At 40.6% G+C, this 14,159-nt stretch overlaps 1 protein-coding gene across 1 annotated transcript; it reads right to left on the reverse strand.

Annotated features, from left to right (window-relative positions):
* Positions 1 to 3,225: 3,225 nt before the first annotated feature.
* lrrc3b (leucine rich repeat containing 3B) lies at positions 3,226 to 5,567 on the reverse strand. Its single transcript, XM_078267888.1, has one exon. The coding sequence runs from the start codon at positions 5,425 to 5,427 to the stop codon at positions 4,645 to 4,647; it is 783 nt and encodes a 260-aa protein (XP_078124014.1). The 5' UTR covers positions 5,428 to 5,567; the 3' UTR covers positions 3,226 to 4,644.
* Between the last annotated feature and the right edge of the window lie 8,592 nt (positions 5,568 to 14,159).

The raw sequence follows: 14,159 nt of genomic DNA on the forward strand, positions 1-14,159 counted from the left end.
CTACAGTATGGTTAAAGTTGTGTTTATGGCAAAAAAAACTATGGCTAAAGTATGATTAAGGTTAAGCGAATTAAACACTTGGTTAAGGGTTAGGTTAGGGGGAAATTGTGGTTACAGTTAATAAAAAGGTGTACGTCACCTCCACACCTTTACTTTCCACCTCTACCTAAGGCAGACTACTTCCTCCATTGGCACTGAATGTTGACGATGGACGTAATTCCTGATGTGCTGGAGCCCCCAATGTCAGCCTAATTACTAGGGTACTGGGCTGGTTCAAAAATGGTTCTTGGTGTTAGATGTGAATGTATTCCTTGATCTTTCTCTGGCCATCTTCCGAGTCTTGGTCGATGACTTTGACCCCTTCCCAGTCAATGCTGTAACCACTTTTGGATGTTGATGTCTTTTGTCCAGAGTCCAAGTTTGTCCACGTTCCAAGTAAATATCAAACAAAACAGAGCAAGCTCGCCCCTCCCCCCATGTTTCCGTAACTGTCATGACTAACTGACTAACTGTCACTAACCCCCACCCCCTCCCCCAACCATCTTGTCGGTGGTTGGCTGGAGTGGTTTGTTGTATTTTGGTGCACAGCCTGTGCCTCTAGTGTTTGTTTGACGTTTACAACCCGTGTTGTCTCCCGAGAACGAGCTTTTACACAGTGTATTCAGGGGGCAGGCAGCTAGCGGATCAAGGAGAGATGCATACGATTTGAGACAAAAATGAAATCGCGCTGAAACCATGCAGGAACTCATAGTGCACCTTTAACATTCATGGTATTTATCAATTAGAATCCTTTACCAGGCATACACTGTAGTTTCCTGCCATAGTAATTCAGGTAACCAGAATACATATTCAAAACCAATGGATATATTGGATACCATTTGTTTTTTGTTAAGTGTACCAAGTTTGTTAATGTGTTTTAAGACATAAATATACTAGAACTAAAATGAAAATGCACATATCCAAACAGAATGGCCAGTTTGCAGCCAAAAATAATGCTTGTACATTTTGAATAGCCAAAACTGTAATGTAACTGTAACTGTAATGGGTGGGATTCTGTAGAAGGCACCCATTTTTTTTCTTCTCCAAATTCTGGAAAAAAAATCTGTAATGGCCAAGAAAGCTCCTGGCTAAATCTGGAGGAACCTTTGGAATAGGACATGCTTTGTTGACCAGCAATGATTTGGTCTCAAATTGAAGACTTAAAGGAGACTGATACTGAACCGGGACACCACTATGGTGTCTCCTATTTTTCGTCATGGAGCATTTTCCACTGCACTATCTGGTTCAAAGTGTCAAGCCTGTTTCACTTCTGACCACATTGTTGGGTCTGGTCAGAAGTGTGCTTTGTTGCACCTGTAACCACACCCAACAGTGATATCAGGTTGTGCTGACACACCCGGGTGTACACTTGTACATCACTGCAGCAAGGTGAGAAGTTAAACCACTGGAGGTCAGCAAAGGACCAACTTGAGTTTGTGATTTGGAATGATTTTAGATTGTGCCACAATGATTGCGGACTATCAAGTTTTCTGTGTAAAAGAAAGAAGAGAAGGAGGAATCTGAAATGCTGTAATGACAATTAAACTGATTGTAAATTGCTACACATAGCACCATAAACTAAGGTCATAAGACATGTACTGTTTTGGTTCCAACACAGGTGCACTCTTGAACGGATGCTTTTGGTAGGATTAGGTCTATGGGTATATTTTAAATAATTACATAGTGTAATACATTGTATACTTGATTAATTTAACATGAATTTGAATAACATGTATGGGGTCAGTTAAAATGGTATAATTGCTAAATAAAATTACATAACCACGCAAATATTTCTGGCTTGCAAATGTCCAATTTTGCTTGATTGTTAATTGATGTGTTGTATACTAGGAAAAGCTTTCAAACGTTTATGGGCATGTAAAGTGAATTATTGAACCGTTAGCACACAGTGACCTTAATGTGCAAGTGATAGAGACGACGCAATATATGGGAGGTTATTGTTTCTCAAGATATCGAAAAAAAAACTTGTTATAACAAGATTTCATGTTATAATGACATATTATTCTTGTTTCACAACCAAATTATCAAGTTTTAACAGGAGACTTTTTTGTTACCACAACATTACTTTCACAAGAAATGTTCTCGTTATTACACACAAGGTTGTGGGTTTGGTTTCATATTATAATGTTTTTTCCTTTATGACCACAATGTCATGGTCGGTCGTGTAGCTATACATTATTTTAATATGTCTCAAGGAAGCGATCTAGGCTAGTGTCTCATTTTCAGGCTTTGATTGTATCTTTTTCTCATAACATAATATAGCAATATTAGTATGTCGTTATAACAACAAAGGTTTGTTGTAATTAAATATACTGATATTGTGTAATGAAATGTGACCGGATATAGTGATATGTTGTTAGAACAGTAAAGGTTTCTTGGGAAAACTGAATAATTTGGTATGTAGTAATAACAAAAAACTTTATTTTCTCGTCATAAGAGCAGAATGTTTTTGTGATGATGGCAGCAATAGGCTGCTGTAGTTTTGAAAGCAAATTGCACCATCAATAAATTCTACTCATAAACCCTCTGCTGATAGCAGGGTCATCTGTGATGAAGCCCAATGCTATGCAGGAGCTATGAACTTTCCATGTCATTTCAGCTAAAAAGCCTTATTCTCAAACTTAAGCACAAATCATAATTGGGATTAGCATTACAATTATCAAATTTCTGTATATAGAGCATAATCCACAGTGCCATTATTGAAAAATAATGCATGCTATTGGCACTCACATTTACATCCACGAAGTGCATTATCGTTCAATAGCTGCATGAATTGGAGTAAATTATCCTGCTTAGACCATGGCTTCCTGCTACAATTAAAATAAGTATTGTTTCTTCAAATTTTGGGGCAGTACATTCTTTAAATGGAAACTTTGTATTGGCATCTTTGTCAAGCTTATAACAAACGTTACATTCCTACTCCATCAAGGACAAGCTGTAGCCTCGTAAGAACTGAAATCAGCAGCGTTCCAGCTATGAGAAATAATTAATAGTGCCAATGAGAACATTGCATCAGAGAAGTGTGGTTATCTGAAAATAATTCACACCCTCTGACCAATCAGGACACCTATGAATACCCATTCCTACCCAGAAAAGAAAAAGCACATAACATAAGGAATGACAAAAATATATGGTCAAAATTATGAGATAGTAAGTCATCATTCTGAGATACTAAGTCATTTGGACTATTTAAGGAGTAGCTCCCCCAACTTTTGCTTGTATAGTACATTTATATTTACCAGATGCACATACAGTAAAACATACAAGTAATTTTGTTAACTGTTGAGCACATAATGTGCCCTTCAACATCTGTCTTAATGACAAGACACATCATCAGAAAAAAAAGTTTATGCTCAGTGTAGAAGCAGATTAATGATGGTGTGGCCAAAGAGCAATATAATGATTCACTCTCATTTTTTAATTTCACATTGAGCAAGGTTAATCTGTGAGTTATAGCTTACAGTTGTAATACCTGCGTATTACCATTCTTTAAACGTTTTGGGTGATATTTGTGCCATTACCTTGCCAGAACTGTGATCCTGAATTTCTAGATTAGAACCAGCAGTCTCCCAACCACAAAGACTACTGGCTCTAAGCTAATTTACCCTGGTTTATAATGGTGACCTAGCAGGTAACGTTAACAACCTAGTAAATGCTAGCTCCATCTAGCTCTATCTTTTGAAATCATTTTATATATGATAATTTGTGTTAATATCTCATAATTCTCATCTAGAAACTCCTAATATCTCCTTAAATGTTATAATTTTGAGTGGATGTTTTTATTTTGAATCATTCCTGACCCTTCATTTGTTTCTTTTCTTGACAGAAATGGGCTTCCATAGCATCTAGTATTCTCCGTATTTATGACATGGTTTACTAAATGCTTCAGTGAGTGCCTATTTGTCTTTGTCTATTTAAAAACAGGCCATCACAGCTCAAGGCAAGCAGGGAGATAAGACCTCATATCTGCATACCCCATATCCATTAATGCTCGAATAAAGTACAGATCAAATAGTTTCCATAAGCAGGCCATGGCTTCAGAAATGCTGACATTTCTGTGCAGAACTGTCAATGTAAATGTTATAATTTACATTCATTTTAAGGGGTATGAAAGATGCAGTTGGTTTAGCAAGTGTTTGCAAAACTCAATGTACATTCTATCGTGGGCTTTGAGATACCAAAATGAGGGCTCTAGGAAATTACGTTTTGGGTGTCACATCTTATAAATATATTTCTTTTTATCAGATATTCCAAATTTTCATCGAAAAAAGCCATTATCATGTCAATGTTTAAACCTGAGATAAAAAATTTCAAAGCTCCATATGCAACTTTTGTAGAAAAAACAACGTTGGTATTAGACTATTAGACTCTGTGGCCCCGCTTCTCATCTCATCTCAGATCAGTCATGAACAAACCCTGGTAAGGACATCTAACACAACTTCCAAAATACAAAGATTTCTCAGCAGATTGGGAGCTCACATCACCTAAAATATTGAAATAGTATACACTATAAATGTGGGTCCCGTTACAATAAACATTGTGGTGTTCGTGATGTTTGTGTGGGACACAGTCACTATGACACTGCCGTCAGACAACAGTGCTTATGTCGTCAGCCTCGTCAGGTTTCTTGGGCTTGCTCGGGAGCGACTTGAGGTACTCCAGGTGGCGTCGGGCATCCTCCTGGTTCTGACGGACATAATACACTACATATGAAATGACCATGGCGAACCAACCAAACATGGTCACCAGCATAGCGTAGTCTGTGGTCCTTTTGGCCAGGGTACAGAGGTCGGTGTCCACCGCCAAGAAAGGTCGACCCTCTTGGTCACGAAGTTCCGAGCTCCTGCAGAGGACCCTGGCGGCAGCCTCGTGGTTGTGGGCCATTCCGCCGATGGCTTGCTGGAGGGCGCAGTCACAATGCCAGGGGTTATCGTCCACAATGACGCGGGCCTTGAGCCGAGCGAAGGCATCCTTGTGTACGCTAGTGATGCGGTTGTGGGAGAGGTCCAGCACCTGTAACGTTGCCTCTATGCCGCTGAAGGCACCTTCCCCTAAGGTCTCCACCGCATTGTATGAAAGGTTGAGCTCCCTCAAAAGCCGGAGTCCGTGGAAGGCTTGATCGGGCACTGCGCCTATTTGGTTGTGGTCCAGCCTCAGCAGGACGGTGTCGACCGGAAGGCTGGGGGGGATCTCTTTGAGGCGGGACTGACTGCAGGTAACGTTGAGGCCGTGGAGGTGGGGGTCACGTTGGCAGATGCAGCCCTTTGGACACATGCTGGCCGAGGGGAAGCACAGGGCCATGAGGACAAGGCTCTGAAGGAGCAGGCACATGGGGATAGAGCGCGACAGCCACAAGTCCAGCAAAGTCATACTGACCAGCCGTCAGCAGCAGCATCCCGCCTGGGTCCACAACACCGCCACTGGTCCCTTACAAACATTGCATAGTGGCGACTAGTCCGCACTGTCTGCCGACTGGACATACTGGAGTGGGATCAGATGTTTTCATGCTGTGTTGAGGCCTGAAATAAGATCAAATAGAAAGACAGGGTGAACAAATAACTTTAATCGATGGTGGCTTTTTATTTGTTGTTCTGTTTGTCACAGGTCCTTTAAATTTGCATGCTAGCTTGGTATGATTGCTGACCATTTGACAGGAGCCCATATTTTTAAGTATGTCCCAATCAATTGTTTCTGGCCCAATCCTGAGCCGAGCCTTTTAATAGTGAGTATCTGCTGATACCAAATCCAATCCGATACTTACTTGTGTGTTGATATCTGAAACATAGTGAAAAGGAATAACAGCTGTAGCCCACTAAATCTGACATACGTTATTTTTCACAAGCTACTCGGCTCAGGACATCTCCATCTTTCAGATTTTTAAAGGTGGCAAAACATTGGAACAAGTCCTCAAGCTCAAACCTAAAAAAAAACTAAAAAGAATTTTTCAAGTTAGTTATGAACTGACATAATTTAAAAAATAAATTATGACACCTAAAGATCAGTATTGTTATAATTAGAGTGCCTTGTTTTCAAAGGATAATATGTGCATTGTATTCTTTATTCACCCAAAAAATTATTGTCTATGAAAAATAGAAATTTAATTAAATGACTTTTACTATGATGGGCTCTACACTTAGTCTCAGAATTATTTTGCCAAATTGGGAGACAAATCCATTGCCCCATGGAAATGTATAGTCATTTTTAGCCACTCTAGCTGCATGGCTCCATGGATGATGGATGGAGGACAATGATGCTACTTTGATCAGTCCACATCTTTGGTCCAGACTGAAATATCTCAGCAAATATGGTATGGATTCAATTTTGTAGAGGCATTCATGGTGCCCAGAGGATTCATCTGAATGATTTTGACAGCAAGTAAAATTTCAACTATTTTCTTATTCAATTATCAATTATCCAGTGGACATGTACCATGTCTGAACATCTACAAGGATGTTGAATGGATTAGGACAAAGTTTTTTTTCCCCAGACAATAATCCGTATGACTGGTGATCCTCTGAGTTTTCATGTAGCATTATCAGCAGGTTGACATATTTTGGTTCAGAATGAAGTGTCGTAATGGACTGCAGTGAAACAGACATGTTTCATTGTGAAAAGACTGCCTTTCTCCCTGTTCACTAGCCTCTGTTCCCAAAATTAACAATGTTTTGTGTCTGCTTAATCCTTCATTTCAGTGTTATGTTTTAGTTTATTTGCTACTTTATCATTTGACATAGGCCTGTTTAGTGAGTTTATGGGTTCATAGTGTTTTTGCTATGGTTCTGCCTGTGATGTGGAGGGTAGATCAGCTGCTCACCAGCTTAATCAAGGAGAGTACATACAGGTGTGCCTGATTAAAGGTGCTCTAAGCGATGTTAGGTGACGTTACTTCTTGTTGACGTTCGAAGTATTTTCAAACAAAACGAGACTAGCTCGCCTCTCCCTCCTCCTCATCCCGTCCCCTCCCCCTCCCTTCTGTGCTTCCGCCCACTAACCCCCCAACCCCAAAATCCTTCTTGTCGGTTATTGGCTGGAACACTGTTTGTGTATGTTTCATGGTGCAGGTTGGCACAGATTGTTTTTGTTGCCGTTTGTAGAGCCTGGGCTGTCTACAGAGCCGCGTTTTTTTACAGTGTGTTCAGGGGACATGCAGCTCGCGGATAGTGAGGCAATGTTTGCTGTATGTGGGAACTTTTAAGGTGTAGAACAATAGGATAGAGAAAAGATAGTTCTACAGTGAATGACATTTAAAAAATATTTGGGGTGCCTATTGTTGTGAGTGCACATATATGTATAAATGGTAATGTCAGCAGTAACTGTTCTATTGAAATGTAACGGTATTTTCAGAAACAAAGTGTTAATGTTGCTTTCTCAGGTCAGCTCCCCCTTCAATCACCGGTGCAGGTGGTAGGATCCAATTAGCTGAGGCTGAGAAGTGATAAGTGCCTTCAGAAGAAGGGGAAGAGAGAAAGGACTTGGCAGCTTGCTGTGAGGTTGCTGTTTTGTTTAATGTCATTTTGCCTCAGGTTAGTTTTTGTATTTCTGGGTGGCAGTTCAGTTTGTGCCCTTTGTTTGAGTATGTTTTTTGTTGTTTTGTTAAAGGAGAATTCTGGCCAATTTCTACGTTAATCTTTATCACTATTGCTACGTGAGTACTTTCGATAGAAAAAACCCCAACCCGAAATCAGTGCAGGTAACACGGAGAAGCTGCAGCTACGTACTACAAGCGTCCCCTGAGCTAAAACGGCAGTGGTGGGGGCAAGTTTTAGAGTGCCTTTGTGCCTCTTAACAGACACAAAATGCAATTAATATGTCTGTGCCACATGAACAGGGCCCTTACGTGTCAACAAGATGCGTTTTCAACTCCGACATTTAAATTCACCTACCCTGGTCCCTGTCTCGATCCTGCCGGTAGCTAGCTTGCCCTGCTAGCTGATAGCCATTAGCCGTTAGCTGCTAGCTGCTGTCCGGTGAGTGTATTCAGACAGGCTTCTGTGATAATCATCCCAATAACAATCCATGGAGCGGCGGTGGTGTGGCTATGTGCTCCAGAGGACAGGTCATGTCACGTCTTGAAGTGTATTTCCCCCTAAAAAAAAAAACAGTAGTGCGGTAGTAGCTGTTAGTTGCTAGCTGCCCTTCGGTGAGTGTGTACAGCCAGATAGCCGTTAGCCGTTAGCTGCTAGCTGCCGTCCGGTGAGTGTATTCAGACAGGCTTCTGTGATAATCATCCCAATAACAATCAATGGAGCGGCGGTGGTGTGGCTATGTCCTCCAGAGGACAGGTCATGTCACGTCTTGAAGTGTATTCCCCCCTAAAAAAAAAACAGTAGTGCCGTAGTAGCTGTTAGCTGCTAGCTGCCCTCCAGTGAGTGTGTACAGCCAGATAGCCGTTAGCTGCTAGCTGCCGTCCGGTGAGTGTATTCAGCCAGGCTTCTGTGATAATCATCCCAATAAAAATCCACGGAGCGCCCGGTGGTCTGGTGGATGTCCTGCATAGGACAGATCATGCCTTCGCAGCGAAAGGTTTAGATTATTTCCCCCTCAAAATAGGTAATCGAGCACTGTAGTGGTTATGACCATATCAGTGACTATGTAACTACATGGAAACGGGATAAACGATGTCTGTGGCTTGCACAGTAATAGCGTTACTGAAGCTTAGCTGTAGCATCGCGCTGTCTCCTGGGAATTAGTTGTAGCAGGAAAAGGTAAACAGTAGTGTGCAGATTGGAGCGTAGTGTGTGAAGAGCGGAGTTGTTTATAAGGGAAGAAGCTTGGAGTAACGTAACTATGGAGAATATAGCAGATATACAACACACGGAAGAGCCTTTTGAGTTTGATGGTCATCCTTATTTATTTGAACCCGAGTATACAGACGAAGAAATAGCCTCACAAGAGTTGGAAAGAACGAGACAGACAGAGGACAGCCTTCAGTAACTGGAGGACACACCACCGCCGCTACTGGGATGATTATCACAAAAGCTGCAGCTTCTCTGTGTTACCTGCACTGATTTGGGTCGGGGTTTTTTTCTATCGAAAGTACTTGCGTAGCTATAGCGATCAAGATTAACGTAACAATTGGCCGGAATTCTCCATTAATAAACACCACAGTTTTTGCACGTATCCAGCTTCCTGTCGGCTTCTTAAAAATCACTTTGAAAAAGTTTTGGGCACCCCACCACCTCATAGGCTTTGGCATTCATGTTCCCCACAGGATGACTTTTAATAACTTTGGTGATCCCCTGACTTATGTGCAACAATGGCAAACATAACTGCTAAGTATACCTGCTAAACTCTTGCATGTAACCATTTTGATTGTGCATGCTAATGTTAGCAATTACTTATTTAGCCTCTTAGTTTAGTTAGGTTTAGGTACAGGACCAACAGACATGCAATAGGTGTGATATGTACAGAGTAGATAGAACAGTAACAATGGTAGAATTACAGTATATAATCACAATATTAAGAAATGGGAAAAGTATATCAACTATGTTGTAACTGATTAACCTTTGAAACAGACCAAAATATGTGTTGTGTAAATTATAAATGCAAATAGCATAGTATGTTACAAACAAGCAAAAACTAAACTGTTTATCGTTGTTTGCAATGAATCTTGGAATTTGGCAAAATTCTTCTAACCTTAGCTGCTGGCAAATACAAACCAGCCCTCTCTCTGCTGCAATTTTTAGAAAGAAGGCTCAATTTGGTCAGGGCCAGCAGACTTTTTACAATCAAGACTTGATAGAGTTTTATAAACTTGAGTGAGAAATGGGAAAGAATTTAAAACTATTTCCTACATAAGTTTCTACACTGTTTTTAACATCTAGGAACATCAAGGTGATTTTAAAGAGTGGCTAAGCCTATATTGATCAAAACAAAAATCTTATTAGAGCATCTGCTATGTTACGTTTACTCTTGATTTTGCTTTGATTTATATTTAAAAGATCAGGACTTGAAGGTACAATATGTAACATTTCTGCATTAAAATGTCTAAAAACGACCATACCTATGTTATATATTTTTTTGAGTTGTGACATTATCCCAAATGTTTCCACCAAATGTGAAACCCAGAGAAATCTGTTATTTCTGACACGGGACATTTCCTTTAGTCGCCTGTCAGTGGCGTCATATAACCTTTCACCCTCTAGTTACTCGTAACTTCCGTCAAAACACTGGCACCCATATGATACGTTGTAATATAAGAGTAATTGTAAATCATACAATGTCACAGAAAAAAATGCTTGTAACCGTAATACTGCTTTTTCTGCCACAAGGCATCATTTTGTGATTAATTACATGCCACTTTGCAACACAGTAATACAGCAGAGATTTTATTTATTGATACATTTACATACATCAATATTGATCCAGCTTAACGTTACTACAATGTGCTGGTTGACAAGTAGCTAACATTAATGCTAATGTTTGGTGGATAACATTATAGGGTTACAACATCGTTCAACACGCTCATAAAGTTATTAGTAGTATGATTGTTTTGACCACGGATAAAAGCAGCGATGGGCTAACCCATGAATGAGTTTACCAGTAACGTTAACGTTAGCCTATAGACGACTAATCTAATGCTAATTCAGCCAGCTAGCACACCCCGGTCTGTCTGCCACACTCCCCCGCCGCAAAGAGACTTAATTTGGGATGAGAGCTGACAACAGGCCCGGGACATGTAGCAATAGCTAGTTACCATTAGCCCACAGCCAGCTAGCAGCCAGCCAGTACCATTACAGCAATCCGTACCCGGCCATCACTTAACTCCAGTGCCGGGTGCTAACGACGCTAACGGCAGTTTAATGAAGCGTCTGGAAACAGCCATCTATAACGTTAGCCACGTCTCTGTTAGCGCTACCGGTGTTCGTGCCGAAAATCTCCTCCCTGCCAAATTTCTCCCCCCTTCGCGTTTAGCTGTCTTTACAGTTAGCTAAATCAACCTGACAAAATTTGGGTTAAGCACTAAAACGAATAGTTGATTACAGAAAAATGAAGGGGGAGAGCATTCCGGGCAGCTTGGAGATGTTCTGCTGCTGCACAAAGGCCATTGAACGTCCTCACTGTCCCAGAGATTCCCCTGGCAATCCCCACCCACACCCTTCTGTCAGCCTCATTGAGTAGCCAGCTAGCGTTACAACATGTGGAATATATTGTGATGTGTGGTTTTAGCTGCTGGCTAATGTTAGCTTGCTGGCTCACTAGCTAACTGGTCAGCTACCAATACAGATTAAATCAAGAAAAACGTAATTATGTTGGGGAAAATGCAGCTATTTTATTAGAATTCAGGGCTGCCAACTCTCACGCATTGACCATGAGACACACTCATTTGATTGGTTTTCACACGCCTTTTCACCCCTGATTTCTCACGCTGAAGTGTCAACCCGGTCGGTCAAATACCTGAAAGATGAGTTTATCTATAGATCTACCTGTTGAGCCACTGGTGATCGACTAGTTATGCTTTCAGAGACGGTGAGGGTAGCGCCTAGGTGAGGGGGTTCAAGAGCGCTCCCTGCCTGTGGAATTTTCTAAATGTTCATTCAACATTAAATACAGACCCGTCTGTCGCTTTGTGTCCACTCGCTCTGTAAAAATAGGAGGTGAGCAGCGCGGCTGGTAAGTGTAGCAACTTCAGCTCATTTTAGTGGACTCGCTCTGCTGTGGGCAGGGACGCCTTGCATCCGTGCTCTACCTCCGATGAAGAGCAGCGTAGGCCTACAGCCACTTCTCTGAACTTTGTCAGAGACCAGAGACCCAAATGGGCCTCTGTGTCTGTCAGACGGTATGAATGAGATACTACCATTATCAGCAGAGCAATAACATGCACAGCAGACTATATTACAACTCTCCAAATCTCGGAGAACACAGATGGGAGGAGTTATATTTTGAATGTGCACAAAGTTGTAAACATGAGCAGAAATCTTGCTGAAACACATCTGTGCTATTGAAGTCCAGGGGTTTATAAATGACTTAAAATGATGTTGGATTCACATGAATAAGTGCTACATGCACATTTAAAGAGGTTACTTCCCCAACAAAAGGATGCAAAAGAGGAGGGAAGAGTAAATTAGGCCTACATGTGTGTGTTGACTCAGCAGAGATAGCATTAAATTAGAAAAAGAGAGAGAATAGTTGAAAGTAATACAGAATGCCTGAGGGCCTTATTGTTCTATATGTTCAGTTGTTTCCAGCATAAATTGATGTAGAAAAGGGTAGAAATAGGTGCATACAAAGTCAGTGTTTAATGCTCAAAATTATATGTCTCCTCACAAATTCTGGAAACAAAACCTATGCCATTGGGTTGCCAGGCCAGCTGTGACTGGTCCAGATTGTGCCAGCTCACCAGGGGGGCAGATACTGGGAAACTTTGGGCCACTATTGTGCTTCTATAACCTCTGTGCATCTCTAATGCATGCAGACATCATGTAGCACCTAAATGTAATAGTCTTTCTTTTCCCAAAAAACTTACATACAGTAAGTGGGGCACAGAGGATGAGGGCCAAACATTACTGGGCCTTGGCACAAAAAAAGTTTGAGAAAGGCTGTGATATAACACATGCACAAAATGAGCCATGCTGTGTCTTTTGTCTTGCTGTTGGTATTTTTCAGTCTATTTTCTGCTGGCCCTTGTGGTGGGGAAAGGCCTTGATTGAAGAATGAATTTCCCTCACTGCCTGATCTAATGAGGTTTGGTCTTTGGCCACCAGTCCCCCTGGTGTCCAAACATGGTTATTTCTATTTATTTAGTTTTGAAGGATTAGAATTTATGTAAATCAGTGGTTCTCATTCTTTAAAATGTCAGTGGTCCTAGTAGATCCCTTTAGTAGACCAATGTTAATTTAACTTTGGGACCCTTGCTTTGTACGCGGCAACATTTTGGCCCCACCAAATCTCACTCCAAGGTTGTTTGAAAAGTTGGCAGCTCTGAGAATGACATGAATAAACTTGAATGCATTCTAATCAGCGATGGTGTTTAACAATAAAAACTACAACTCCCATAATTCCACGCAACTTCCCAACTTCATCAAAAGTCTGTGTTTACAATCTATTGTAAACACGGACACGGCAGAAAGTTACATATTGTACGTTTAACCAACTTCCAAACTTTACTGGAATCTTAAGGTTGTCATTTATTAAGTTAAGGCAGTCAAGTCAAGTAGAACTTTATTTGTGCAAGTCAAGTAGAACTTTATTTGTGCCCAGAGGGGAAATTGGCTTTGCAGCAGTGACAACTACACAAGATCAATAGAAATACAACATACAACAATAAATACCCCAAAAAGCCATATTTATCAAGTGTGGTTGGTGGTCAAGGTGATATTACCTAATTATATTTGAGTTTAACCCTTAGTGAACGGAGATGCAGGATCATGGAAACAACAATCTCCCACGGACTAGCGGCCGTCCGCGGGAGAATGTTGTTTCCATGATCCTGTTTGAATCGGTCTAAAATAAAAACCATAACAGCTAGAGCCTTTATTCTTTTTGCAGCAGAAAGCTAAGGGTGCTGTCTTTCGCATTATGTTGAACGCTCGTGATGACGTCATCACGTTACGTAACGTCCAGTGTAAAACAGCTGGCAGAGCATTTCTATTCGAGATTAAACTATCAAAACGCCTTTACGCTCTGCTCATAAAAATTAGCATGTTTAAAAAACTTAACATTTTATATAGTTCAAATAACTTCTGTAGTGTTAAGGAATATTTCCTTCATGTTTCTACATTGAGAAATCTTTTGGCTCAATATGTTTTGTTTTTTTATTTAGTAAAATATGATGAAAACATCAGACTTTTATTTGATTTTATTTATGACACTATTTTAACACTTTTATTACATATTAAGGTTTACTGGCATACATAACATTTAAGCTTAGGTTGTACTGATTTTAGGGATATGAAACATTTGAAGATACTCCAGAAATGACATCACAATAAGCAAACATACTTTTGGACCAATTCTATTGCAAAGTTCATAGGGTTAACAGTTAGATGGCTGAGTGTATGAAGAAGTGTTTATTTCGTTTATATTGTACTCACTTTTTCACTCACTATTTTTTCTTAATAAATTGAGTGCATTTGTTTCCTAACTTAACCCAGTCCCTGGCA

The sequence above is a fragment of the Sander vitreus genome, chromosome 14, assembly GCF_031162955.1.
Source record: "Sander vitreus isolate 19-12246 chromosome 14, sanVit1, whole genome shotgun sequence".
Classification (NCBI taxonomy): domain Eukaryota; kingdom Metazoa; phylum Chordata; class Actinopteri; order Perciformes; family Percidae; genus Sander; species Sander vitreus.